Source organism: Callorhinus ursinus, unplaced genomic scaffold (genome assembly GCF_003265705.2).
Source record: "Callorhinus ursinus isolate GAN/ISIS: 27379988/994484 unplaced genomic scaffold, GSC_fseal_2.0 scaffold2, whole genome shotgun sequence".
Classification (NCBI taxonomy): domain Eukaryota; kingdom Metazoa; phylum Chordata; class Mammalia; order Carnivora; family Otariidae; genus Callorhinus; species Callorhinus ursinus.
In genome coordinates this window covers 23,595,384-23,622,216 of record NW_027397064.1, presented here as the reverse complement: position 1 = coordinate 23,622,216, position 26,833 = coordinate 23,595,384, and the positions used below count along the sequence as shown (strand labels likewise).

The 26,833-nt window shown below is 33.8% G+C and overlaps 1 protein-coding gene across 8 annotated transcripts in view; it reads right to left on the bottom strand.

The window, feature by feature from the left end:
* Positions 1 to 26,833, bottom strand: part of ERBB4 (erb-b2 receptor tyrosine kinase 4) — a 1,101,497-nt gene that overhangs the window by 222,011 nt on the left and 852,653 nt on the right. For 4 of the 8 annotated variants that reach the window (XM_073879088.1, XM_073879094.1, XM_073879091.1 and 1 more), the window contains exons 15-17: positions 26,299 to 26,453; positions 19,157 to 19,201; positions 18,961 to 19,035 (exon numbers count right to left, since the gene is read on the bottom strand). In XM_073879088.1, coding sequence (XP_073735189.1) covers positions 18,961 to 19,035; positions 19,157 to 19,201; positions 26,299 to 26,453 — 275 coding nt within the window. The remainder of the gene's footprint in view (positions 1 to 18,960; positions 19,036 to 19,156; positions 19,202 to 26,298; positions 26,454 to 26,833) is intronic. The other 4 variants (XM_073879096.1, XM_073879105.1, XM_073879093.1 and 1 more) reach the window with 2 other exon arrangements.

The window sequence follows — 26,833 nt, the reverse complement described above, 5'->3', positions numbered from 1 at the left end:
AAGAAATAACAAATGTTGACGAAAATGCAGAGAAAAGGAAACCCTCTCTCTACTGTTGAGTGCAGTGCTGGTGGGAATGTAAACTGGGGTCATTAAGGAAAACAGTATGAAGGTTCCTCATAAAATTAAAAATAGAGCTACTATATGATAAAGTAATTCCACTTCTGGGTATTCATCTAAAGAAAATGAAAACATTAATTCAAAAAGATATATGTATCCCCATGTTTATTGCAGCATTACTTATAATAACCAAGATATGGAAATAATGTAAGTGTCCTTCGACAGATGAACAGATAAAGAAGATGTGGTGTGTACACACACACACACACACACACACACACACACACACACACACACAGGAATATCACTCAGCCATCAAAAAGAAGGAAATCTTGCCATTGATGACAACTGGATGGACCTTGAAAGAATTATGCTAAGTGAACTAAGTCAGACAGAAAAAGACAAATACCATATGGTCTCACTTGTATGTGGAATCTAAAACAAAAACAAACAAACAAACAAAAACAAACAACAATAAAAATGAGCTTATAGATACAGAAAACAGATTTGTAGTTGCCAGGGGTAGAAGATGGGGGGATGTGAAATGGGTAGTGTTAGGAGACAAAAGTACAGTTATAAAATAAATAAGTCATGGGGAGGGATGTAATGCATGGCATGGTGCTATAGTTAATAATACTGCATTGTATATTTGAAAGTTGTTAAAAGAGTAAATCTTAAAAGTTCTCATCACAAGAAGAAATAATTTATATAACTATATATGGTAACTGATGTTAGCTAGACTTATTGCAGTGATCATTTGGCAATAATACAAATATTGAATTATCACGTTGTATGTTGGAAGCTAATATAATGCTTTGTCAATTCTATCTCAAAAATGTTAAAAGAAATGTTTAGAAAGAAACAATTCATAGAAATTTTCTCCTTTTAAATAAGAGCAATAGACATTATAAAAGGTAGTATTTTAGAATTTCATGTACTTGAAAAATAAAAAGAGCACACACACAAAATAGGTTAGAAAGATTATTCTGGCAACAGGTTGTAAGGTAGATAAGAGGGGAAAAGAAGACATTTTCAAGACTAGTTAGCTGACTATTTTAATAGTCCTCATCAGTGGCAATGAGGGGCAGACTAGGGAAGTATACAGGACAAGACAGAAAAGTATCACAATAGTAGAAATGTTAAAAAGTACAAAGTCAACAGACAAAGGAGGGGTCGCTTGGGTGAATGGAAGGCTGATGATGGCATTCACACACATGGAAAAATCAGGAGAAAGACAACATTTGGAAAGGAGTAGTGTTGAGTTCTTCTGGATCTATGGACTTGAGGTGCTGAAGGGTATACAGGTGTATTGTCATCATTTAAATCTACTTTCAAATTTCTGTATCTACTTGTTTCCCCTCTAATTGTAGGACATATACCTGTGCTGATTTTATTAATATCTTTATCTTTTTAATTAAAGAAAGTCACAGATAACATAATGTCATTTCCTTTGGATTTTTTCAATACTTTATTTTTTCCCTGGGAATGCTAAACATACAGAGGACGAAAAGCATGATTCCTGAGAGATTTTTTTTCTTTTCATTTTCCTCCCTTTCCCCTTTGGTTTTCCTGGGAGATTGTTATTTTATATGGTTTGATTTCTCTCATTAAGGTGGATTCTGCTGTTTCAATGTTTTTTTTCATATATTTTTACTGACCTTTTGAGACTAATCATTTGCAGGCATCACAGTTTTAAAATTTTAATACATTTAAAAATCCAGTTCATACTGTCATACATGGAACACCTTTACTTGGGTAACAGAGGCTGGAGTCAGATGACTTTGTAAGCCTATATGGATGTCCTTCTTACTTATGAGCCCTGATGTCATCCCCTTTTCAGAGAACTTAAAGTTTGGCATTCAAAATTAAAATGTAAAGAGTTCTTCAATTGAAAAAGATAGTTAAACATAACTATTCTGAAAGAGGCCACTTCATATTTTTTTGTGTGTGATCTGGTAATTTTCATAGGAACACCTTATGCTCCAGATATAAAGTACTAAGTGCTAATAAATGGCCTCAATTTTATTGCCATCTCTGTGACACAATTCATTCTATTTTGCTATTGTATTTACAAGAGTATCTCTCCTTGGCATTATGTGTCTCTTTTATACATTCCCAGACTAAATGTAATTTCATTATTTATAATTATTCCTCTTGGATTATTCTTTTTTATTTCTCAGTAAATTATAAGCCCCATGAGGGTAGGAACCATTATTTCTACTTTTTTATTGCTCTATACCTTCAAATAACATTCTCTAGGAACTTCTCAATAATTATGATTAAATTAATCAAATAGCAAATGAGATATTTAGGTGATAGTATATTTAAGACAAATGCAATTATTCTACTTGAGACTCTTCTCAGTATTTGGGACAGTTGTGGAAATATGCTTTTTTCCCACTTATTTTCTAAATATCTATTTGTAGTTGCACATTTCACTTACAATCTCTTGATTCTTGAGCTGATTCCCATCACATTTTTATTCTCCACCTCTTCACTAAATCAGCTCTTGTCAAAGTTACCAATGGTTTCCTTTTTGTCAAATCAGAGTAATTTCTTAGACCTAATCTTAACCAATCACTTAGTAACATTTTATATGAGTGATCACATTCCCTTTCTTGAAATACCTGAATTCCATCACACCACTTTTCTCTAGTTTTTCTTGATCTGGCCAGTCCTTTTCAGTCCTTTTTTGCTGCTTCATCCTTACCTCTCTGACCTCTAAATATGGAAGGGTCCCAGGACATAAACACTGGATTTCTTCTCTTCTCCATTTACACATTTACTTCCTAGTGATATCATCCATCTCTTTATGTAATGATAAGCAAATTTGTATCTGCAGTTGAGACCTCCCCCTCTGCACTCAGGTTCAGCTGACCTTTGAACAACGCAGGGGTTAGGGTCACTCACTCCCTCTGCATTGTCAAAAATCCACATATAACTGTTGACTCCCCCCAAAATTTACCTACTAATAGCTTCCTGTTGGCCGGAAGCCTTACCAATAACATAAACAGTCAGTTAACACATATTTTGTGTGTTACATGTAATATATACTATATTCTTACACTAAAGTAAGCTAGAGAAAAGAAAATTGTTATTAAGAAAATCAGGAAGTACTGTACTGTACTATAAAAAAATCCACATGTAAGTGAACCTGCAGTGTTCAAACCCACATTGTTCAAGGATCCACTGTATATCCAATTGCCTACTTGATGTTTCCACTTAGATATCTAATTTCTCAGCTTTAACAATTCCAAAATAAACTTTCATTTCATACCCCTTTCCCCCCAAAAAAGTATTGCCTGCTTCTCCCTAATTCTTTCCTATTTTGGCAAGTGGCAATTTTATCTTTCCGTTTTCCTTCGTATTCCACTCATTCAAGCTAGCAAAAAGTTTACAAACACATCATCAGATTCTTGCTTGTTTCTACTCCTTTCTTCTTTCCTTAGGTATAATCTATCGCTTCAAGGGCAAATATTCATCATTTCTAATATATAACATTTACTTCTAATGTATCCCATGGGATACACTGACTTCTAGTTTAATTTGCCTCATCTAGGAGTTCTAGAATAAAGTTATACTTTTAAGGGTTTTTATTTACATGAGCAGTGTAAAACTTTCAAATAAGTTTAGGGAGGGAAATGGCTATGTGTACATATTCAGAGCTTAAAGGTAAAATAATGACATTTCTATTTTTAAAAGTACAAATATAAGCTTTTTAAGTGCTGGAACTGTGTCACAGTCATCTTTATACTTCTTTGGAGGCCAGTTTATTGTCTCTTAAAAAGAAGCACTAAAGAAATAATTGTTGTATGAATAAATAACTAAATGAATGGTATACTTATATAAATATTTATATACTTTTTATGTTAAACCAACTCTTAAAAGAACATAAATTTTCAACAGTTTCAGAGCTTCCTATATATTTTTAAACTTAAAAAAACGTAATTGGAAAATATTTCTAATGAAAAGAAAATGGGAAGAGGTATTTATTTAATGCTCCTCTGAAGCTGATACATGTTTAACATTTGCTGATTCCTGATTTCAAAGTGTTGGCAAAATAGCATTTTCTCCAAAAAGTGGTAAAGCTAATCCTCAGGCCAGTTGTTATTCTTGTTTGCCTGTTTTAGTTTAGTTCATCTCTCATCCCCCCGCCATACTGCATCAAAGTCCCTGGTTGACCAACCCAACTGTCATTCTTCATCCCCTGCTCCCCAACACCGAATCTAGTGATTTTTAAAAAGCTAAATAACTAGAGGGGAGAGGGGTCGGGAGATGGGTTAGCCTGGTGATGGGTATTGAGGAGGGCACGTATTGAATGGAGTCCTGGGTGTTATACGCAAACAATGAATCATGGAACACTACATCAAAAACTAATGATGTAATGTATGGTGATTAACATAACATAATAAAATAAAAAATATATATATAAAATAAATTTTAAAAAAGCTAAATAACTTCCCCATTCTTCTGCACCTTGGTATGTCTATATAACACATTTTTGGCCAAGAGAGGAAAGCAGAAGTTGGCAAAAGGAAGTCTGAGATAGAACAGGTACAGCTGATTGAACCTGTCCTTCCACTTCTGTCCTTGGATGTAATGTTTAGAGCTGCAGTAGCCATCTTGCTACCAGAACAGAAAGATGAGAAAATGACATAGATTCTGGCCCTGGCGTAACTGATCCGGGGAGCACAATGGCCACACTTCCCTCATTTCTAGACTTCCGTATTTTAAAGAATAACACACAGAACTACTTGCTCAAACCACTAATGTCAGGTTTTATTTTACTTGTAGCCAACTAGGTCCTAACTGAAAAAAGAACTATGTCCAGATTTTCCAAGTTTTCTTTCTTTTCTTGCATTGAACTGTCAAATGCATTATCCCAAGATAATCAGATTTTTAAAAACAAAAGATGAAACAAATAGCCTTTCCCTTTCCAGATAATAGTTAAGAACCCCGGGCCTTCAATTATGTCTGCTTGGTTATCATACTCTTTTAGTTATTTACTAGGCTGTACCCACATCAGTCTTGAGTGAACACTTTTTTGGGGGGCGCAGGAACGTCTTACACTTTTACAGGTAACACTAAGTAGAAGTTATAAAGCTTCCTCTGAAATGTAGTTTCTGAAATGTGTTATAATGAACAGCACAGCATGTTCAATGTCATCTGTTTTCTAGTAATGATAAAGTTCAAAAGTGGTAAAATGTTTTTCCTAACTTGCAAATTTCAAACAACTATTATACGGGAAGGTCAATAAAGAGAACACGAAGAAAACAGAGTTCTTCATTAACATTTAACTTGGCATAACACTAATATCCAATTTCTCTAATTTCTGCGTCCATAGTGGATTGGAAGTAATCCAAGGGGAAAAATGAGAGGGTGAGGCTGTTTCTGTCTATCTCTTTGAAAATACTCTACAGAAGACTTGGAGAAAAGACAAATCCTCTTTGTAAAAACTTTTGGTCATTGCACCCCCACCTTTAATGTTTTTAGCATAGAATGTTTTGCTTTTATAGTCTAAGGGGAGTTTTGCTGTGACTGAGTTCACAAAAATGTGTTTTAAAGCATCTAATAACAGTGTTTAGCAATACAACTCCTATTTAAACTTATATAATGCCCAATCTCTAATTAGAACACATTTTAATTATGGGGAAACCCATTTTTTTCCTAAAGCCATTACTTAGATTTTATGATTTTGCAGATGTTCTGAATGCAGATTTAGAGCCACCAGATTACATATATATAATACACACACACAAACACACATATACATACACACATACACACATATACGTACATAGGTATATATGTAAATCTAGGTCAATTCAAACAATAATGAAATAATAGCAAAGCAATCTTACACTTACACTTTGCCTGAAACCATTTCATTTAAATGTAAAAGAAATCATTACTACTGCGGAAAACAAATAAACATACACATCTACGTGAACCAGATTCTCTTCCTAGCTAGAATATTAATTTTTTAATCTGTTGTTTGTTTTTCTATTATTTAATTATGTATGCTATTAACAGTAGCTCATATCTGATGATATGTATTGCTTTGGACATCTAGGAGAGGACATTTTGAAATCTCTTTGTTTTATAAATAGTTATTATGGAAATAATCTAAAAGTAGTACGGATTAGACATTTTATTCCCTTTAAATTTCCTGACTGATGCATTTCTATAATCTTTCATCTCCTACAAACTAAACACCTTTATTTTTCCATCTGGGATACTACCTAGGCAAATGGCTTACCTGTACTTATAATCATGCCATCCAAGTTCATGCAAAATTTCAGTTTTTCTTAGGGCAAGAAGAGAGAACAAGAGATAGCAGTAAATAGTCCCTAACTTCACTCTCTGACACTGAGTTGGTTGTTGGAGAACACTATCATCTCTTCTTGAGAATATTTAGGACTGCTAAGTATATTAGTACTGTAGATATTGGCAAAACAATCAAAAACAAACAAACAAAACAATCTAAAGAACACAACTGTAAATTTAAGTTGGTATGCAATAGGCACCAACTTGTAAAATCCATGCCAGCTATTCATTTTTATCAGGTAATGATAGTAACTAAAGTAGAGCAAGAACATGAGAGAGGGAGAAAGTGAGAGAGAGAGAAAAAAGGGAGAAACCCTTTGAACAAATACAGTCTTAGTATTTTATAAAAAAAGGTTTAAGCACTACTATGACTTACTAAGTTATTGTTAGTTTTATTAATTATTTCAAAACTATATAGGATCAATGTCATCCTACTGAATTGTGGAAATATTAAAGATCTATATATGTATATCTGTCCATCTTGGATTACTTAAAACCAATTAGGAAATCAACAAACTTTGAAAGAAGGTTAAACTTCCTTATCTATCAAGTCCTCTCTATACCATGATTAATGGCACCATAAAGAAAACAATAAACTTATTAGAAGATATTTCATCTTAAATTATGCAGTCCTTGGCAACTTTTGGGCAAAGACTTTCAGCCATACTTTAATGGAACTCAACTAATTTTAGATAGGTATAAAAATGATTTGCTATAAAATTATATATATATTATAAATATATGTAAACAAAATGAGACTGTAACTCAAATGTTTTCTAACTCAAATGTTTAGTTTATAATTTTTAATGTGTTGCCTATTTGACTTTTTTGAACCATGATTAGCAAATGTGAATGATAAAATTGAATATTTCCATGTATTTTAGTTGCTACCTAGCTAAATACACTTTTTATAATGCTAGATATTCACACATACATGTTATTTTCTATTTGTAAGAATCATACAATTAGGAATAGCCTATCTTTAAATACAGGATTGGTGGTAAAGCAATGCTAGGGAAAATAATGCAACCATAAAAAGAAGAAGTTACAGCTATTGATCTGGAAAGCTGGCCATAATGTTTCATTGTGAGTCAAGTAACCTGCTGAGTAATGTATGGATTCTGTTCCCATATCTGTGAACAAACAAAACCTTTATTATTGTATATATGCATTAGTATATGGATAAAAGTATGGAAGGATAAACATACATATATAGACACATATATCTATATCTAATACACTGAGAATGTGTTTTATAATTTTAAAATTGCATTTTAAAATGTATTGAAGACAATAATTAATCTTAAAGAAAAACAGGAAGAAGAAAAAAAAAGAAATACCTAAATTATAGCTGGTGAGTTTTAACCAACAGGATGGTGAATTCTACCTTTACTTGTTTTAGATTTAAAAGAGAAGCATATAGAACAAATGGCTAAAACAAGAATCATTGCTTGAGGATAAATTTAGTTACATCAGTACAATCAGACCCAAAGGTATTTTATATAAGGGACTATTCATCATAATACTTTACTTAAGAGCATTTCAAATAAATGAAATAGAAAAATATTTCAGTATGATTTCCTGATATATTAATATTCTGTACCTGCACAACTACACACATAAAAAATTGATGATGTTTGTAGTAATGATGTAATTTGGAGTAATTGTTATATATCAGCATATTGCAATTATCACTACAGATATTGAAATCTGTTAATTTCTCAGAACACATACAGGATGCTGTTAGATTCTGATTAAATATTTAACAGTCTTCTAATTTAATGAGTCCAGAGTCTCTGATAGCAAACCACAACCTGTTATTTTCCATGCAAAAAATAAAATAGGGTGACCTTCAGTTGAATACATGTAAAGGAACACATTGCAAATTATTGATGATTTGAGAATTAGTAACAGAATATTTTAAATGCAAAATATTAGCATAGTTTATATTTGAACTTAATATTTCAAACCATCACTCCCTTCACACATGCATACACGTTAAAACATATCCTCCTCTTTCTTGGTAAGATGACTTTACAACCTCAGCAATATAGAACATTGAAACAGAAACTCCCTTGCCTTTGTCTATCTATCTGCATCTTTCTCTGTCTTCTATTTATTCTCTCCTAATAAAACGGTGGCAAGAGTTTTGATCACCATCTAATCCTTTCACATTTCCTTTGTCCTTAATTCTAGCTTTTTCAGGAAAGTGCTATGACTGATGATTTCTCTCTCCTGTATCTCCAATCTTCCACGCTCTACAAGGTCTTCCAAAACAGACTCAAATTTCATCCATCTTCAAGTATCTCTCTCTTGATAATCTTCCCTCTCCAACTATTTCCCTGTCTCTCTCCTTTCCTTCACATATAAACTTCCCAAAAGATATAAACACTTGACTCTGTATTTCCATAATTTTTATTGACTTTGACTCCATGTCTATATATGGAGAGACTTCCACATCTGTACTTTAAATTTCCCATTTAACATCATTTGGATCTGTCAAAATCACCCCAAAATCTTCCCACTTCCCACTTCTCCCCATTATCCAACTTTATCCAACTTCCTGGCTTCCCAATTCCCTTATTATTCACTTCCAGTAGTCTCAGTCATTTATTCCCATTCATTCTACTAGCAATATATATATATATCAGTAACTTTATCACTTCCAGAATCTTCATTTCAAGTACTCTATTTTCAGACTAGCAGCTTATCTCTTTTCAGTGTGCCTACACTGGTATCCCTAATTCAACAGTGTGTGATGGTACTGGGATCTAGTCATTGACCTTACCATGTTTTCACTGTACATCAGCCTCCCTTATAAACCAATTTCTCCCATTATTCAACTTAGTTTTTATAACCCTTTGCTGTTATCATTTCTTCTTCATATAGCCTTAACTCGATGGTCTCTACCTTCTGTTTTAAGTACGCACCTGGCAAAACTTCAATCCTGGGTAAACCCAAATTTCCAAGTATCCATGCCTACATCTGAACAATCACAACATAGCTGAATTCAGCATAACAATGCTAACTGGAATCATTCTAATTTATAACTAGAAATCTTCAGTGGACCTTCAGCACTGCTAGCATTACTGTACTTCCAGGATGATGTACTTCTACTTTTGATAAGCTATCAAATCTTCTCTTTCCTAAAATTCCCAATATTGCCTCCCATACTCTAGTCTAAGATGATGACACCATCTGATATTTCATTTAAAAAGAGGGTAAGTTGTGAATTGCCTCATCTTCTCACCATCAAATCCACTAGCTACCTGCATATATCCCTATGTATTCTGAATCCTTTAATGGAGGTACAATCTCTGCTTCTATGACCAACTTCTTCACTTTAGTACTGGATTCCATCCCTTCTGATAAAGAAAATTTTGTCTGCAGTTGTTCATTATCCTCTGAAATATAACTTTCTTCTTTCTTTTGAATCATCCCCACCAGTTTATAGATATGTTACAATGTTTTCCAACTTAAGTAAAACAAACAAAAAAACCCACTTTTTCTTGATTTCATAATCTTCCTTTGTAGCATCTCACTCCCCTCTGTCTAGGAATATTTTGTCCACTTGGCTTCTGGCATGCTTTTCTTTTCTTTTCTTTCTTTTTTTTTTTTTTCTGGCTTTCCTTCTACCCCTAATCCCTCTGTCTCAATCTCCTTTGCTATATATTTTCTCCTCTCTTTTGCTCTTTAGATAATGGAATATCCTAAGGCTCATTGCTCAGTTTTCTTATCCGCCTACATTTTGTGCTTGTGGAATTTCAACCAATGTTATGGATTTAAATATGACTGATGACTCAGACCCCACTCTTGAGCTGCAGAGTATTGTAATTATCTGCCCATGAAAAATTTTCACTCGGATATCAAATAAACATCTCAAGCTTATCATAGCCCCAACATCACTTTTTTAAATTTTCCTCATAAAGTAATTTTCTACTTCCTTCTGAGTCTTCATTTTAGTTTATGACATCACCTTCCACCCAGTTACTCAGGTCAAAAACCCAAATGTCACTGTTTATGTTTTTCTTTTCCTTATCACAACCATACAATCCAACCCACTTATAATTTTCTTCATAGTAAATATATGATTATAAACTATTTTTTTCTCTTCTACTCTATTATAAATTTCATGATATTAGGGATTGTGTTAATTTTCTCTCCATTCTCTCCTCAGTTCCTAACATACAGTAAATACAATGAATGTTTACTGGCTGGTTATTGTTGAGTAGCATATATGGAAGAGTGGGGTTTCTGTTTTGTTTTATCCTTTTAAAAACAAGTAAATTCAGTAAGTTTGATTGTATCAACAGTGGGAAAAATTTTAGCAGAAATCATTTTTCACCTTGTCAAACAGAACCAAATGATACACAATCTAGGACTCATACTCTACCATCTGAACTCATTGCTACTCCCAATCAACTCTGCCTCATCCCACACATCCTACGGTATGAACTAGGGAGGAAAATCTAAAGGAAAAGCCTGATAAAGCCCAGCACTATATTATCTGTTATTTTATTGCTGAGTGTCCATGAAATTTTGACTCTTATTTCCATCCTTAGTAGGTGAGTCTAGAGGCAAGAGCATTACAGAATTAGTGTCAGGTCTGATGGAAGTAGTTCTCATATGGAACCACAGTAGTTTTAACAGATCTTTCCAGAATTAAAAGTAACTGTCACTTTAGTAAGGATTTCTAAAAATTGAGCCTATATTTATTCATAAATGTCTTAGATTGGTCACTGCTGTATTAATAATATAAAAAGTATATATTTATATTATGTTACCATTACACAGGCTTATATCCTTAGGTCATGGGAAGCATTGCTCTATCATGACCAAGCACTGTCAGATGTATTAAACTAAAATACGCTGTGTGAGGACAAGCAATATAAAATCCTGTCCATTGGAGGAAGGCCTAATAGGTAAAAGTTGGGACTAAAAGAAAGATAATGAGTAAAATTGTTTAAGTAGGCTATAAGATATTCAATCATCCTCATCGTAGGAATAGCTGTTAACTGTACTTCCATTTGGGAACCAGCCTAGTAGAAAGAAAGAAATGTGGTTCTTAGAATCAATCAGACACAGTGAAGCTCAAATCTTTGCCCTGCCACTAGCTAAGTGATCTTTGGTAAATTGCTTAATTACTCGGAAACTGTTTCCTCATTTGTAAAATGATAATGGTAATAACTATTTTTATATGCTTATCATGAAAATTAGATGTGATAATGCAGTGCACTTAATAGATATGTAGTAGGATTTTTCTTTTAAAGAATGGCAAAAACAAGCTCTAAATCCTAGAAGATTTTATAAAAAGCAACACTATTCTGTGAGAGAAACAAAAACTGGTCTTGGTTTGGTTTGGTGCTTTGGTTTTCCCATTGGTCCTTTCTTTCTTGGTGCATAGAACAATTGTGTTATCCACTCTGGGATTCGAACTTGGGACTCGAACTTTGGGATGTGGAATCTAGAAGGTCAAGAATGAAGATGCTTTGGAAAAAGAATTTTCTTTGTTCATTGAAAAAAAAATTCTTTTTCACTTCAACAAGTAAACTTTTTATGGTAAGAGGTTTTTGTTTTTGCTGTTTTATTTTTACTCTACTAAAAGTAAGTATAATTATTCCATAAATGACTCAAGCATATGGAATGCTTTACTCTGGGCAATCGAACAGAATGCCATAAAAATTGCAATGGCTACAAGCATTCAGAGTTTATTAGAGGTGGGTTTTCCTTTCCTTATCATTCATTCTTTAGTACTGAGTTACTGTGAAATTGCAATGAAATTATATCACTCTGAGTTTGAGGGCGGATGGTAGAAGAGAATGAAATCACTGTGAGGAATTTTGTTGGTAAATCAAAATGCTCTCTGTTAATTAGCTCCTGCCTACAACATAGTATGGAAAAATAATTATATGTTTATGAAAGAATGATTAGGTGGGGAATGTGCTGAGGTAATAAGAAAAAAGCATGAAGAGAGCAATTTGAGTTAATATCTACACATCATTTGATGTAACCACATCACAGAAGGGGGTCTCAGTTAATTAGATTCCTTTAGTTAAATAGGAAATATGAAAAAACAAAAGATACTTAGGGTCTAATACAATGTATACCTAAGTTATATGGGGGGGTAATTTTGATTCTTTTCTGAATATATATATGTCAGGCATAAAAATAGAAACTTCGACTTACACTTAAAAAAATCTTTCTGCTTAAGTGTTGTTCCTTTGTGACACAAATATTGAAACAATATTTTAATAGAAATACTGGCTACAAATGCAATTTTAAGAGAATTTGCACAATACAGTTCCAAATTCATTCAATCAATAGTATTTGGCTATATAGATGGGGAGGCATTACTTTAGGACTCTCAATAATTTACTGATAACTTTTGTGTCAGATGTTAGTAGGGGGCCAAGTCAGATGCTGTCTTTTGACATAGATAGATAGATGATAGATAGATAGATATAGATATATAAAACTTGTTGTTTAATATATTTAGTTCTTAGTTCTTTGGAAGAAGGAGGTAATTTCTCTTTATTGGGAATTATACTGTTCATTTTGCCATATCTGCTACTTTTTCACTTCCTTTGCATATCGTCAAAACATAACTATATGTACTATCTACAGAAATGTTTTCAAAGTGTTTATATTTTTAGTTGGTTGCAATTTAGATGGCTCTTAGTTGAAAAGGTTTTTGTTAGATGTGAGATGTTACGAAACAGAAATTAAAACTTCCTGTGTACTAAAATCCCAATTAAAAGTCCCGGGTAGTACTGATAACATACTTATACCCCTAAATTGTATTTTATAAGAAAATAATGCCAGGGTCAAATCTTGGAATAGCACATGCAAAGTACTTTTAAAACTATAAATATCTATTCTAAAGAAAGGGGCAGAGGCTTCAGGAACATATTTCACTCATTTGCTTTCATTTTTTAATAAAAAAAGTAAAACCACTGGATTGTCAGTAATGAATTTCAATGAAGTTTAAGATGCTTTGAGATCATAGAGGAGAATAGTCCTGACATCTTTAGAAATCAGAAATTAATAATTACAAAATATTGTAATTTCTACACCATATAAAGATGCTCATAGGAAAGAGTTAAAAACGTATTCATAATGGATCACTCAACCCACTGAATTTTTGATCTGACCCTTAACTAGCATAATCAACATCTTACAGTTCAATAGTGCTATCTTTAGATTTTTTATTATAGTCCTAAAGTCAATGCTCTTAAAAGTCTCTTTTGACTTTCAACCATAAATGTGATTTTTTCTGGTCACATTTTTACAGTTAGCGGGTTTGAGTACAATATTAATGTTTCTAGGATCCATAAAAGCTTTTGTAACAATGTGTGGACATTTTGATATCAAAACAAAGCCACCGATGCAAACTTATGCCACTAAACAGTTTTATTTAAAGCAACCACACACAACTATATGAACAGTAATTAACAACTACTGAACAGTTTTGCTCTTGTCTTGTAATTCTTTGATAATTTTTGGTATTTTATATGTACTGGAAACTGTGGGACACAAATCAGCTGGAAAAGAAGAAACTCACACACTCTCCTTCACCTCTTTGAACTCCCTTAAATTCAAAAGTAAATTTAATATACAGAATGTGGTGGACTGAGGATAGACTTATAATAAAAACCCTGAGTACTTTTATTTATTGGACTTAAGGATCACAACACAACTGCCACTCATCAAAGGAAACCATCTATGAGTTGTTTTGACCATTTGATAGGGACATAAGTTATCAACTACTTCCTTGAGGCCAAAACAAAGAAAAAAGATTGTTCCATTTGTGAAAGTGGTGTCAAGAATATCATATCATCTCTTTCATATATCACACATGGGTCACACTGTTAAAGGATAAACTGTTATGTGACCTCTTAGGTAATAACCACCATACCATAAAGTAAAAGTGTGATACAGGCATTAAAATGTGACAGGAATATAAAATGTTTCAGATATCGGTCCATATGAGATTTAGAGAATTAAACTGATTTCAGTTACCTTGTTTCATATTGTAAAGCATCTAGAATAACTGAACTGGAGCAAATAGCCAGATAAAATTTTTTGAACAGTTATCCAGTAGTTTTAATAATTTCTGTCACAAATTCTAAAAAGAATTACTAGTTTACATTTTGGATTCCTGACTAATACGAAGAAATGCTTTGCCAACAGAGCCTTTGCTTATTGAGGTGAACAAATGTGGGCCCTGATGGAGGAGAGACGAAGATTATAGAAAGCTTTGGATATATATTTGACAAAGAAACTAAAATAGAATAGAATAGAATGCTTTGTTCTATCACAATCTATATGAAAATAGCTTGTGTGCAAGCTCAAATAAATAGCACAAAAAAGAATAATAAATTAAAACTTGCTGAACATATTTCTTCATAAGATTCTTGATGGAAAAGGGAGAACATCAAAGGTAAATGCTATTTTTAAGGCATTTAATTCAGCTAAGGAAAGTATGGAGAATTTCTGAAATTCAAGTATTATTTTCATATTCTAGGATACTACAGGAAAAAAAAATTCTTTTCCATCCTATCCAATCTTCCTGGAAGAAATTCCAGCAGAAGCCTGTAAGGTAAATGGAGTGTGGAAAACCAAATCACAAATTGCAGGCTTGGGAAAGAATAACACGGCTTAGAAAATGAAAGTCGATCAAGATTGAAAACATTTCACCTGCTTTCATTTAAATCTTCAATCGTTTTTCCTGCTGGTTTAGGAAACAGAATACAACATAATGGGGTAGTAGGGAGTATGAATTCTAAATATTTTGAAATGGTCACATTGACATGCTCGATGCAATTTTCTGTGACTAAAAGAAAACTAGGCATTTGGGTAATCTCCCAGTTAAAACATGGTTCACGAAACTTAAAGCAGTTACTTTTGCCCATGTGTTTTATCCCCTTATTATGTAAGATTTACTTTAATCAATTAAGGCAGAAGCTTAAAAAAACTATCACAGAAGTTAAAGACAGAAAATGAACTGAAATATTACTAGACTAGTCCCCTGCTTTCAATTCAATGTGTACCTACCACTTTACAGAGAGCTAAGCATTTACTACAATAAGAACCTGAAAAAAAAAGTTACTTGTTACTTTCACTTCTCATCCAATCCCTGACAAAATACTCCATGCTCATAAATGCTTTTCCGAGGTCTCCAAGCTAAATCTTTCATGTAAATTCCAAACTGCCTGATAAACAGCCTGTGACAAGTCAAGTAATTCTGACAAGTCAACACAACTGAAGGAGAGAGTCACACTACTTTAAATTTAAGTTCAAAAGAGTTATTAATTAAAGATATCCAGAGTTTCTAAAAGGAACAATTAGCTCCCTACTACCAATTTTTTGAAATCATTATACATAGAGGTGTGATATAAAATTTAAATGCTTAAAACCTGAGAAATTTTGATATGTCAATTTTGTAGTCACTAAAACTATTGGATTTATGCCCTACTGATACATAAAATACCAGTAAAAAATCATTAGATTTTCAAAAAGATGTTTCCAATATTTCAGCTAGACACGTGATTACCACCAATGAACATATATACTAGAGAATAGCTCCTGTACATTTAATTCTCATACCAATCTTACGAGGTGTAAGAATTTCCATTTTTAAAAATTACCATTATCATCCCCATTTTATACAGATAAGAAACATGGTAGTGCAAATACTTGTACCCAGGCTTTCAAATTCAAAGACTTCTGCTCTTTACCTGTACGAAGGCCTACAGGTGATTTTTCATAGGAACGATGGGCTGAATTGTACAATCTATACTCTGTTACTGGACATGGTTACCTATTTATGACAAAGCTAATCTGAAGTAGGTGTTAGTCTGAGACTATAGAGAATGGCCTGAGAACCCAGGCAAGTAATAGGATTGGAAATTCCCAAACTACTTTTGTTTAAATGTTGGAAATATTAAATCTATAATAAGATACACTATGATTTTGAGCACTGAAAATCACTAGGGAACTACCACTATGGTATTAACTCTTTCTCTGTCTCTGCATATGCCTCTGCCTATGATGTGCTGCCATCCATACCAGTGGCCCTTATTAGGGCAGTGATTCTTAGGGTTAAGAAATACCCTCCTTTCCATCAAGGGACCCACCATAAGGGGTAGAAGTTCACGTGAAACTTCCCTGAGTGACCTTGAGAGATTTTTCCCCCTCCCTCTGGGAGTTATGTTTCCTCCATCTCCAACATTTAAAATCCTCATTATATAGCAAAATAATAAATCACAACAGTTACTGGGTGATTTATCGGAGCACGGCACTATTCTATGGACTCAATCAATCTTCACAACCAATTTATAAACTATATTAAGATTCCTATTTTATACATGAAGAAAGTAAGGCTCAGATAATTGAAGGAACTTACCCAAGGTTACACATCTAAAAAGTGATAGAGCCTTTCTTTGAACCTAGAAAATCTGATTCCAAAGACAGCACACTTAATAACCACATTATATTGCCTCTCATTTGTTGGCTGGACTAATTATAAGAAAGTCATTGAATCAAATGTGGAAACACTCTTCAAAATGATATCACAGTGACTCAACCAAAGTCTCATGGAGGAAAATTATTTCATAAATATAGGAACAATCTAAAATGGATCTTAGTTTATAAAACTGAAGTTTGGGCCTTAGGTACTCTCTCTTTCTTTCTCTTTCTCTCTTTTGCTGTTTTCCGTAATTTAAACCTTGCTCTAAATAACTGTATTAACTAATCTGAATTGATCCCAAGTGCCAAAGTGCCACTGTTGTATAAATCATTTACTTCTACAGCATCCTTTTTTAAAAGAATTTAATTAAATAACCTGTTAATAAGACATATCACTTATTTGATTGTTCTAAAAAATTTTAAAGGTGAAATATCATACAAATGAAAAAAATATGACTAAATTTAATGACACAGATGAACCTCATTATTATAATTTAGCAAAAGAGGCCAGATATAAAGAATACATATGTATGATTCAATTTATATAAAGTGCAAAAATAGGCAAACTGGTGCTAGCATTTAGGACAATGGTTACCCTTGGAATGGGGCATAAGGGTGTTTCTGTCTCTGGCACTATTCTGTTTCTTGATCTGGCTGATGGTTACATAAATGTTTCGTTTAGAGAAATTCACTGAGTTTTATACCTATATTTTGTGTACTTTCACCCTATGTATGTTAAATTTGAATAAAAAATTACATTAAAAGGGAATATTTCATCCCAATCTGTCATTTTGCTACTTGTAATTTGACACTACTTTCTCTCTTCCAAAAGATACAATTAATTTGTTTCATAAAGAAAGCAAACAAGAGGCCCCTCGGTGGCTCAGTGGGTTAAACCTCTGCCTTCTGCTCAGGTCATGATCTCAGGGTCATGAGCTCGGACCTGAACTGGGCTTCATCCTCAGCGGGGAGTCTGCTTGAGATTCTCTCTCTCTCCCTCTACCTCTGCCCCTCCCTCACTTGTGCTCTCTCTCTCTTTCTTTTTCTCTCTCAAATAAATAAATAAATAAATAACATCTTTAAAAAAAAAGCAAACAATATTTCTACATAACATTGTAAAGTTACTCTTTTCCTAAATATTTTAAAAGTCATATTTATTGAGCTATAAATTATAGCCAGTAAAATTCATCCTTTTTAATGTACTGAACCATGATATTTGTGTACCCATCACCACTGTCAAGATATAGAATAATTCCATCATCCCCCCAAATTACCTCATGTCCGTTGCCAGGCATACCTGGTAACATTGCTGCTGGCGACACTGACCGATTCCCTGTCCCTATAGTTTTGGCTTTTCCAGAATGCATACAAATGGAATCATATGGTATGTATTCTTTTAAGTCTAGTTTCTTTCACTTAGCATAATGCATTTGAGATCCATCCACGTTTTGCATATGTCATTAGTTTCTTCCTTTCTATTGCAGAGTAGCATTACAATGTATGGATATATCACAACTGAAGAGCATTTGAGTAGTTTCCAGGTTGGTGATTTTGCATAAAGCCACTACTCATGCACAGATTTTTGTATGAATCTGAGTGATATATATATATATATATTTTAATTCCAACTTGTACTTTTACCTGCACAAAGTATTTTCTATAGTGCCTTTAGTCTATGGTAATTCTGATGCCTAGAGAATACACCAACCAGCTCAAAATAATATAAAATCAGAAAATGAATCCAATTAAACAAGAAACATCTTATAAAAATAGATTAACTTTTGCAAATTCCTCTCTTAAAATATTTCTTTTTGTAATAATCTACAAAATTAATAAAAATATTCTATTAAAGTTCTAGATTAATAAATCAAAATCCTTAAATTGTACAAAGCTAAAATTCAATGACACTACCAATTTGGATTCTAAAATTATAATGAATAGAGAAAAAAGAGATAAGGAATGTGGCTTGAAAAGTAGTCTTATATGCCTGTTTCATAACTCCCTGAATTTAACATAGTATAAGTTTCACCTAACTGGTTAGTATTCTTTATCCATGATAATTTGGAAAGGATTTGAGTGACAAAATGGAAACATGGTAGATGTTACCTAGCATGTTGTGGTAAAGTGGAATGGCCCGTCCAAGGATAATAAATGCAGTCATGACTAGTGGGACCGCTACACCTGCAGGCAATTACAGAACAGAAAGCATCATTCTCCATTCACAGTGGCATGCACACACATGCACCAGTGCTCACACAAGGAGCCTTGGAGGAAGAACATGGGAAGCAAGCACACCAAGTACCTATCCATCAGGCCGATGCAGTCTTCAATACTTGAGCCTATGCACCTGCAGAAGATCCAAATTTAAAAAATACAAGGAAAGAAAAAATTAGTCATTTTTTAAAAAAAGAATCAGTAAGATAAACACAATTGTTTCAAATTCTTAATAATAGTTTTTAGACAATTTCAGGACACTGTGAATTTAAGCCAGTGAGATTATTGCTTGATGGATACAGAGAAGTAAGTTGCAAATTCCACCCTAGTGGCATGCAAAGAAACATGTTCACAGTACAGGAAATTGTGGATAACTTCCAAACCCATATAACTCACTTTCTAATGCTTTCAATTCATTTGCATCATTCATGAGTATATGTCTTGCTGAATAACTTGATATTTCAAAGGCTATAATTGGTTTCATGTATACAGTTTCTTCTAAAAGGACTTAAACTTAAGTAAAAACTAAAATCAATAAAAAAGGAAACATGAGCTATTCAATATAATATAATAACCTGATGTTAATACTCATTAAAGATTGATTATGGCAGAAAATGAGTTAACATGTTTTAATGCTATTCTTATGGATACTTTACATAATCACATTATTCCATTCCTTGGTTGTGACTGTTTTTAAAGCACACTTATCTGTAAACATGAATTCATTTAAAAAGCAAATTAACTGGTTTCACCATAATGCAGTTTATCTTGACACTCTCTTTTAAAAGAGCAGTGCCATAACAGGCAAACAGAAATAGGTTTTTAAACTGCCATCATATTTAACTGAAACAATAACAAATAAATACTCTCCAAAGAAATGAATACACTAAGAACCAGGTAAGTAAAGAATTCACTGAGATCAATATTTAAGTGGAATCATATAAGTACACAAAATCCTGGCGTACAGTTCCTAGAATTGCATTTTGAAGTATTAGGGAAATATTGCTTCTCCCATCTTCCAATGTACTTGAATTGTATTTCTTTCCCTTCTCTCTCATCACAAACATATAGCTCCAGTGCATTATCAAGATTCCCTCTACAGCTATGATTTATAGAACTGTCTAATTCTGCTGATCACATTTTTCCCCCAAACTCTAATTTCTAAAACTGAAAAAGCAGCTGAAGTCAAAAATCACCATATAATGAAGTAATAAGGTGCTCGTGTATAAGGCCAGACTGCCCATTATATCTTTAGATAACTCTCAACATTGGTGAACTAATGTAACTATGTATAATAATAATTAAGTCACTGTTTCCTTGCTTCACCAGTGTCTGCTATAATATTACTACTAGGTAGAAAGATGTTTTCTTTTTGAGGATTGGTTTTGAACAGGCCAGAAAAAATTTAATATACAGAAACATGGAGAATACATCATGAAAAAAGTCTTTTAAAAAAAGCAAATAAGAAATAAAAATAAAAAATATATAGCACAGAGCATTGAATTGGTATTATAATCCATAACCAAAACCATTTCTTAAAATGGAAAAAGTAACTACTAAAAATGTTTCCAAATTGTCTTATATTGTTTTTTTATTTTATTCTGAAGAACTTATTTTTCCTAGGTTCTGATTATATCTTCTTCAAAATGCTTTTTTATACAGTATTGCCATTTTGTAAAATTAATAGTCTACTTCTTATTTCCAAGTAGAAGTAAACCAAAAAGCTATGATTAGTTTGCAATCTGTGCCTTTATAATCACCTTTGAAAGATAAAAAAATATTTAAAAGTGAAATTCAACTTGAGGGGAAAGTATGAATGATGAAAGATCTTTATTTATCCATTTAAAAAAATTGTTTGCATGCCTACTAAGTGTTGCTACTCCTCTAGGAGCTGGAGGGAAAAAAAAGATGAATTAGACACTTCTTCTACTCTTAATGAGCTCACAATTTAATGAAGGAGACAGATGCATAACCAGATGTATATTGTATAATGTGACAAATATAATAAGAGACATGAAAGAGTGGCTTAAGGGAGCATAGCAGAGGGATGCTTGGCTTCAAAAAATCATGGTAATCCTCACGGAGAAGACAGGAAGCTGAAGTTCAGGGTGCTGAGATCCATGGTTGGAGTAGCAGTGACATCTAAGGCGTAAGGAACAACAGAGATAAAAGCACAGACCTGAGGACATGTAGAGCGCACGAAATTCTGAATAGTCAGGGAGCACAACATGAGGTGACAGGGAGAGGGAAAAGAAGCGAGATCATGAGACAGGAGTCAGAATTTGAAAGCTATTTGCTTGGAAGCAAATTTAATGGAGAACCACTGCAGGTTTTAAAGAAGTAATGGCTTTGCTACATTTGTGTTTTCCATGGACCTCTGCCCTGTGAAGGTTAGTCAGGTGGGATCCAGAGAGATTCCTCTGGCCCAGAGACTGTTTTAGTCTGTATAAGAGATGAAAAAAGGATTAAACTTCGGAAATGGCAACTAGGATAGAGGCAGGGGCCAGACTGAAGAAATAGCTTGAAAGGTATGGAGGGTAAAAGAGAAGCTGACGGCTGATTTGATGACAGAAGGGTCAGAGGAATTAAACATGTCAAATGTCCATCTATGAGAATAGTAGTACCATCAGTGAGAGAATGCAAGAGGAGGGACACCTTTCCTTTTGTGTGTGTTGGAGGAGGAGGGGTTGATAATTTCAGTTTTATTTATCTAGTGTGGTTGTCCTACATTTGGGTAAGAAATGTTCCTTGCCAGCAGGAAAGGGGGGGGGGTCTGTGGTGGTGGGGCATGAAGATATCAGAATGATAATCAATTTTGAAATAGCGTACGGGAAAAGTTGAAATCATGAGTGGATAAGATAGCTGAAGAAGGATCTATAAAGCGAGATAAGCAGAGCCTGAGACTGAAATCCATGGAACTCCAATAACCAGTAAGTGACCTAAGCTAAGCTCCTATGCCAGAAGCATGAGAAAGTGTAATGGAGTAAAATCGGGTAATTGCAGCATCGTGGGGGCCAAATCAGGAGAGACCTTCAGGAAATGGGATAATTGTCAATGTCAAATGCAAAGAGAGGTCTCATCAAATAGGAACTACTGAGAGCATTTTAGTTGTCATTGTTGAGGTCACCAGAATTTTGGGTGCTGTGAGTTGAGAAGCAAATTGGACATACAAGAATAGAGGCAAGGGAATTGGGAGGTGAGTACTGAGGGGGCAGGATGTAGGGGGCAGGATGTAGGGAAAGTTTGTTGAGTGCATTGTGTAGGATATTTGAGATTTAAACTTATTTACAAGCTGAAGATGAAAGAAAAAATGGATAACAAAGAATAAGGGTATGACTGAAGTAGCCCCATCTTTTCTAAATACAAGTCGCTGTGTATTTAAAGATGTGTACCCTATTTCAACCTTTTGGACTTTATTTATAGCTTTATTAAATAGCACTTGCAATTTATATTGATTCAGCAAGATCACAGAATAATGGAAAAATTAAACTTTTAAAGAGTCAAAATCCCAAATATGAGATCAAAAAAGGATAAGGAATAATGCAACTCTCTACAAAATTAATGGTAAAAAGTAAAAGCTTTACAGAATATCAGAAACTATAACGTGTCAATAAAAACATCTAGAATTCTGAACATCAAGATGTGTTGAACATTTGCCACTACTTATTGATTTATAAGCATTTTGATGTACCCATATATCTAACATAGTTGAGATATTTTAACAAAATCTCCTTTAAATTGTGAAATGGAGGAATATTTTAAAATTTCAATTAAAAGAGTATAGACAATAGTTTCACAAGCAGCTCTACTTTCCTTCTATCAGTGAAAAATTTTTCACTATATAAATTAAAAAATATAAAAAGGGTTGATAAGAAAGATTAAGGCATATAGGGAATTTAATAATATGAAACCATGATTCTAATATTAACAAAAATATTCAATGAAAATTTTCAAAGATGCCTTATGAAAAATAAATATCCCAGTCCAAAACCAAAATTAAATTGGTATTTATCATGGACTCAATAATGTTAGTGTAGAAACCACAGTAATTGCCATTATAGCAATTTAATTACCTACTAAATTTAGTTTTTAAAAAATTTCTGTCTTGCTAATTGCAAATATGTAGATCATTCCTTTTTTTTTTAAAGATTTTATTTATTTATTTGATTGGGAGAGAGCACAAGTAGGCAGAGTGGCAGGCAGAGGGAGAGGGAGAAGCAGGCTCTCCGCTGAGCAGGGAGCCAGATGTGGGGGCTCATTCCCAGGACCCTGGGATCATGACCTGAGCCAAAGGCAGCCGCTTAACCGACCGAGCCACCCAGGTGCCCCATGAAGATCGTTCCTAAGTTTTAAAAGCTTGCTCATCATTAATGAATGAATAAATAAATAAATAAATTCTTGCTCATCATTTCAAAATATGGTGAAGGGTCTCCAATGGAAAGATATGAATTGTAAGAGTGAAAACTCACTGAACCATGACTCACTAGTGGTCAAGAGCTGTGTCTTTCTTATTTCTGAACTTAGCTATCACTATATCTGATGCACAGTAGATGTTCAATATAACCAAGTTGAAGAACGAATGAAATGAGAAAAGGCTGCCAAAATAAAAGTCTTCTAGTCAAGACAAGAAGAGACAATGTTAACCAACCTTCCCGCCCCGCCGCCCCAACCACCACCTCTTTAGGGATATTAATGAAAATCTCCTGATAGGTACTAAATGGATAACCTATTTTAAAAATATCTAAAGAACTTATAAGAGCCAATATATTTAATGTACTTTCAGAGTAATAAAAGTGCTTTTAAGGTATTACACACATAATTTTATTTTCAGAAAATCATTGAACAGTATTCAAAGTAAGAACGTTCCTTCTAAAAAAAATGTGTCTTGAAAGACTATTTCCATTAACTTGGTTCTTGAATTATCTAGCTGACATAATATCGACATATGAAAAAAAATCTGTTTTCCAAAGCTGAGCTGGCGTGGTGAGCTCACACTCACCCATAGGGCAATTAGTACACGCATTTAGGAATAAAAATAGTCATTCGTCTCATCGTGTCCACTGTCCCTGTGCTCTTTCTAGGGAAAGATCCTATCTCTACATGCAATTTGAAGAGAAGGGACTAACTGCACAGAGCCCTTCATTGCTTCACTAAAGGATCTCAAGGCACAGTGGTGCAGAGCAGTAGTGCAGAGTTGGATTCGGGAATTTAGGAATTCTGGGGTTGGGACCACAAAACTTCCATGAAGTGAGTGAACCTGGACAATATGGAAGATATTAGGAAAAGGATGGCAGGAGGCTAAATGAAAACAAATACAAAAATCCTTCAGGACTAAATCAGTCATCCCAGAATCCATTTGCCTTGGAAGATGCCAGGGAATACAACATTCAAATTCTGTCTCACCATCATTCTCCAACAGCTGATTTAAAGACATTTTTCTATTTACTGGGAGTTCCTAAATGATCTGGTAGGATTTGTTCCCTTTATACCTTCATCCTCCCTTTTTAGCTGACATCTGGATTTTGTTGCTGTGGTAAATGGACCCTACTTCTACTTCTCCCCCACTATATATACTTTCTTTTATTACATAATCATGATTTAAAAGGGCTGAGAGGAAGACACACCAGCCACACACCCAGACTATGGCTCTGTGATCTCACTTTCATTTCCCTAATGGCTTCCTTGTAATTAGATTTGCAAAAATACCAAAAGGTCTCATTTTGAATGGCAACAGCTGTTGACATCAACATTATATTGAATAATTTACTGGTTTAATTTTAGTGACAAAACAATAAAACTCTCCTGTGGATGATTATTTTAGCAGGCAAAGTTTTCTGTTTCTGTTGCTGACTTCTGCTCCAGGGGCACCAGTTGTTTCTTCATGAAATACTCTTAACCCAACTGTGCCAAAAACTTGCAAGGGGAGAAGTTCATTCCATCTAGTTTCCTTGAAGCAAAGTGTCTATGTGACTACTTCGGTATCCTCAGTCTATGTGCTTATGTATAAACCAACGAGTTGGCATAAGCTCTTCCAGGCTGCATTTGAATTTGAATGGCAGAATATTACTTTACCTTTTCAGGATCTGCCACTTCACAGAGTGACTTAAGCTGATTTCTTGACCTGCAGGAAATTGTAGCAGCATCTGCAAATTGGTGTCCTCTTGGCAGAAAATGATGTTGCTTGCTTAACTTCTTCAGTATCCCCTAGCAGCTAGCTCTTAATCTGGCAGAAAATCTCTTTATGGAATCTCATACTTTCCTGCCAGATAGATACAGACAACAAGTATCTGTATCTGTACGCGGGGTGTGCACATGTGTGTGGGCACTCATCAGGGAGAAGAGGATGTACGGACAGAAGTAGGAGAGAGTGTGTTAAATTGTTCTCAAGTCTGAAATTAGTCACGTTCTGGAGGAAAGAAAAAGAAAAGCCCTTACTAAAATAGATTTGCTCTCTTTTAAAAAATTAGGTGTTGGGATTTGTTAGATGAGTGACATTATTTCTTTCAGTTCAGTGCTTTTCTTCTTTCTGTAATATGTCTTTGTTTTTCAACTGTTATCAGTATCAAAGGTAATCTAATTATTATTCATTTTATAATGCATCCTTTTGAAACAATAGAAAACTATGCACCTACCCATCTTCAAGTTGTCCTATACTGGTCAAAGAAATTCTAAGTTATAGGTTAACCTGCCATAAAATTACTTTCACAAAATGCATTTCTGATTTTATTGATATACATATCACTAAATTCTCCCCCCCCACACCTTTTTTTCCCTGTCATTACTATTTTGCTTATATTTTGTTGAAGGAGTAATTCAAGGCAGTGTTTAGCCTTCAGCTGGTTGTAAGAACAAAGAAACATAAACAGAAAACTTCTGTTAAAGATTTATTAAGCACAAACCTCAAAAGTCTGATGACTATCTTGTCTTTTCTAAGATATCTTCAATATCAAGTAAAATTTGGAAGAATTTCTACACTCCATACAAAGTATACCTGCCACCAGCTTCATAGAGGTGTCAATAGAATACTTTTAGGTGAATTTTTAACAGAAATATCTGATAGGGTGTACATTCGATTGCATAAACCACTTTCTTAGAAAGTATTTCTCTTTAAGTCAACATGTTAATATAAAGATGAATAGAGTTTTATATGACAATAGTATATATTTAGTAGACTGTGTCAAGGGTAAAGATACTTGTGTGATGGAGTCCTTGGCCAGCAAGGATGCTTACCCTTGGGTGCAGTTTGGATGGCATGGGTGGCACTCCCGATCCTGATCAGCATACTTGAAAATGAAACTGTTTGCCCCCTGTAAGCCATCTGGACATTTTTCCACACAGTTCGGGCCATCCTTAAAATGGGAGCACTTTGTGCAGTTGTCAGGTCCCTGAAGTGTGAAAAACAAAACACAATGGAGAAAGAAAAATGGATGCTCTTTCCTCTGGTATTGATGTGGTTTAGTTCCTAAGACTTCTGTGAGTGGCCAATCTTCCCCTAGGGAACTGGAGAGCATTTTCAAAACTACAAACGGGGATGTCACTATTGCAGTTTTTCAATGTAAAAGTGAGATGTAAAATTTCCTTTGGTTGTCGATGATTATTTGAACAATGAATTTTACAATTTACTATGGTTGAATTATTAGGAATTAGTTTAGGAAAATAAAATTTAATTTCTAGATTACTCTCCATCTCAGATCAGCTTGTGATAATGTTAAAACTTACATGTCTATTTATATGGATTTTAGTAAATCACACAGTTCAATACTGA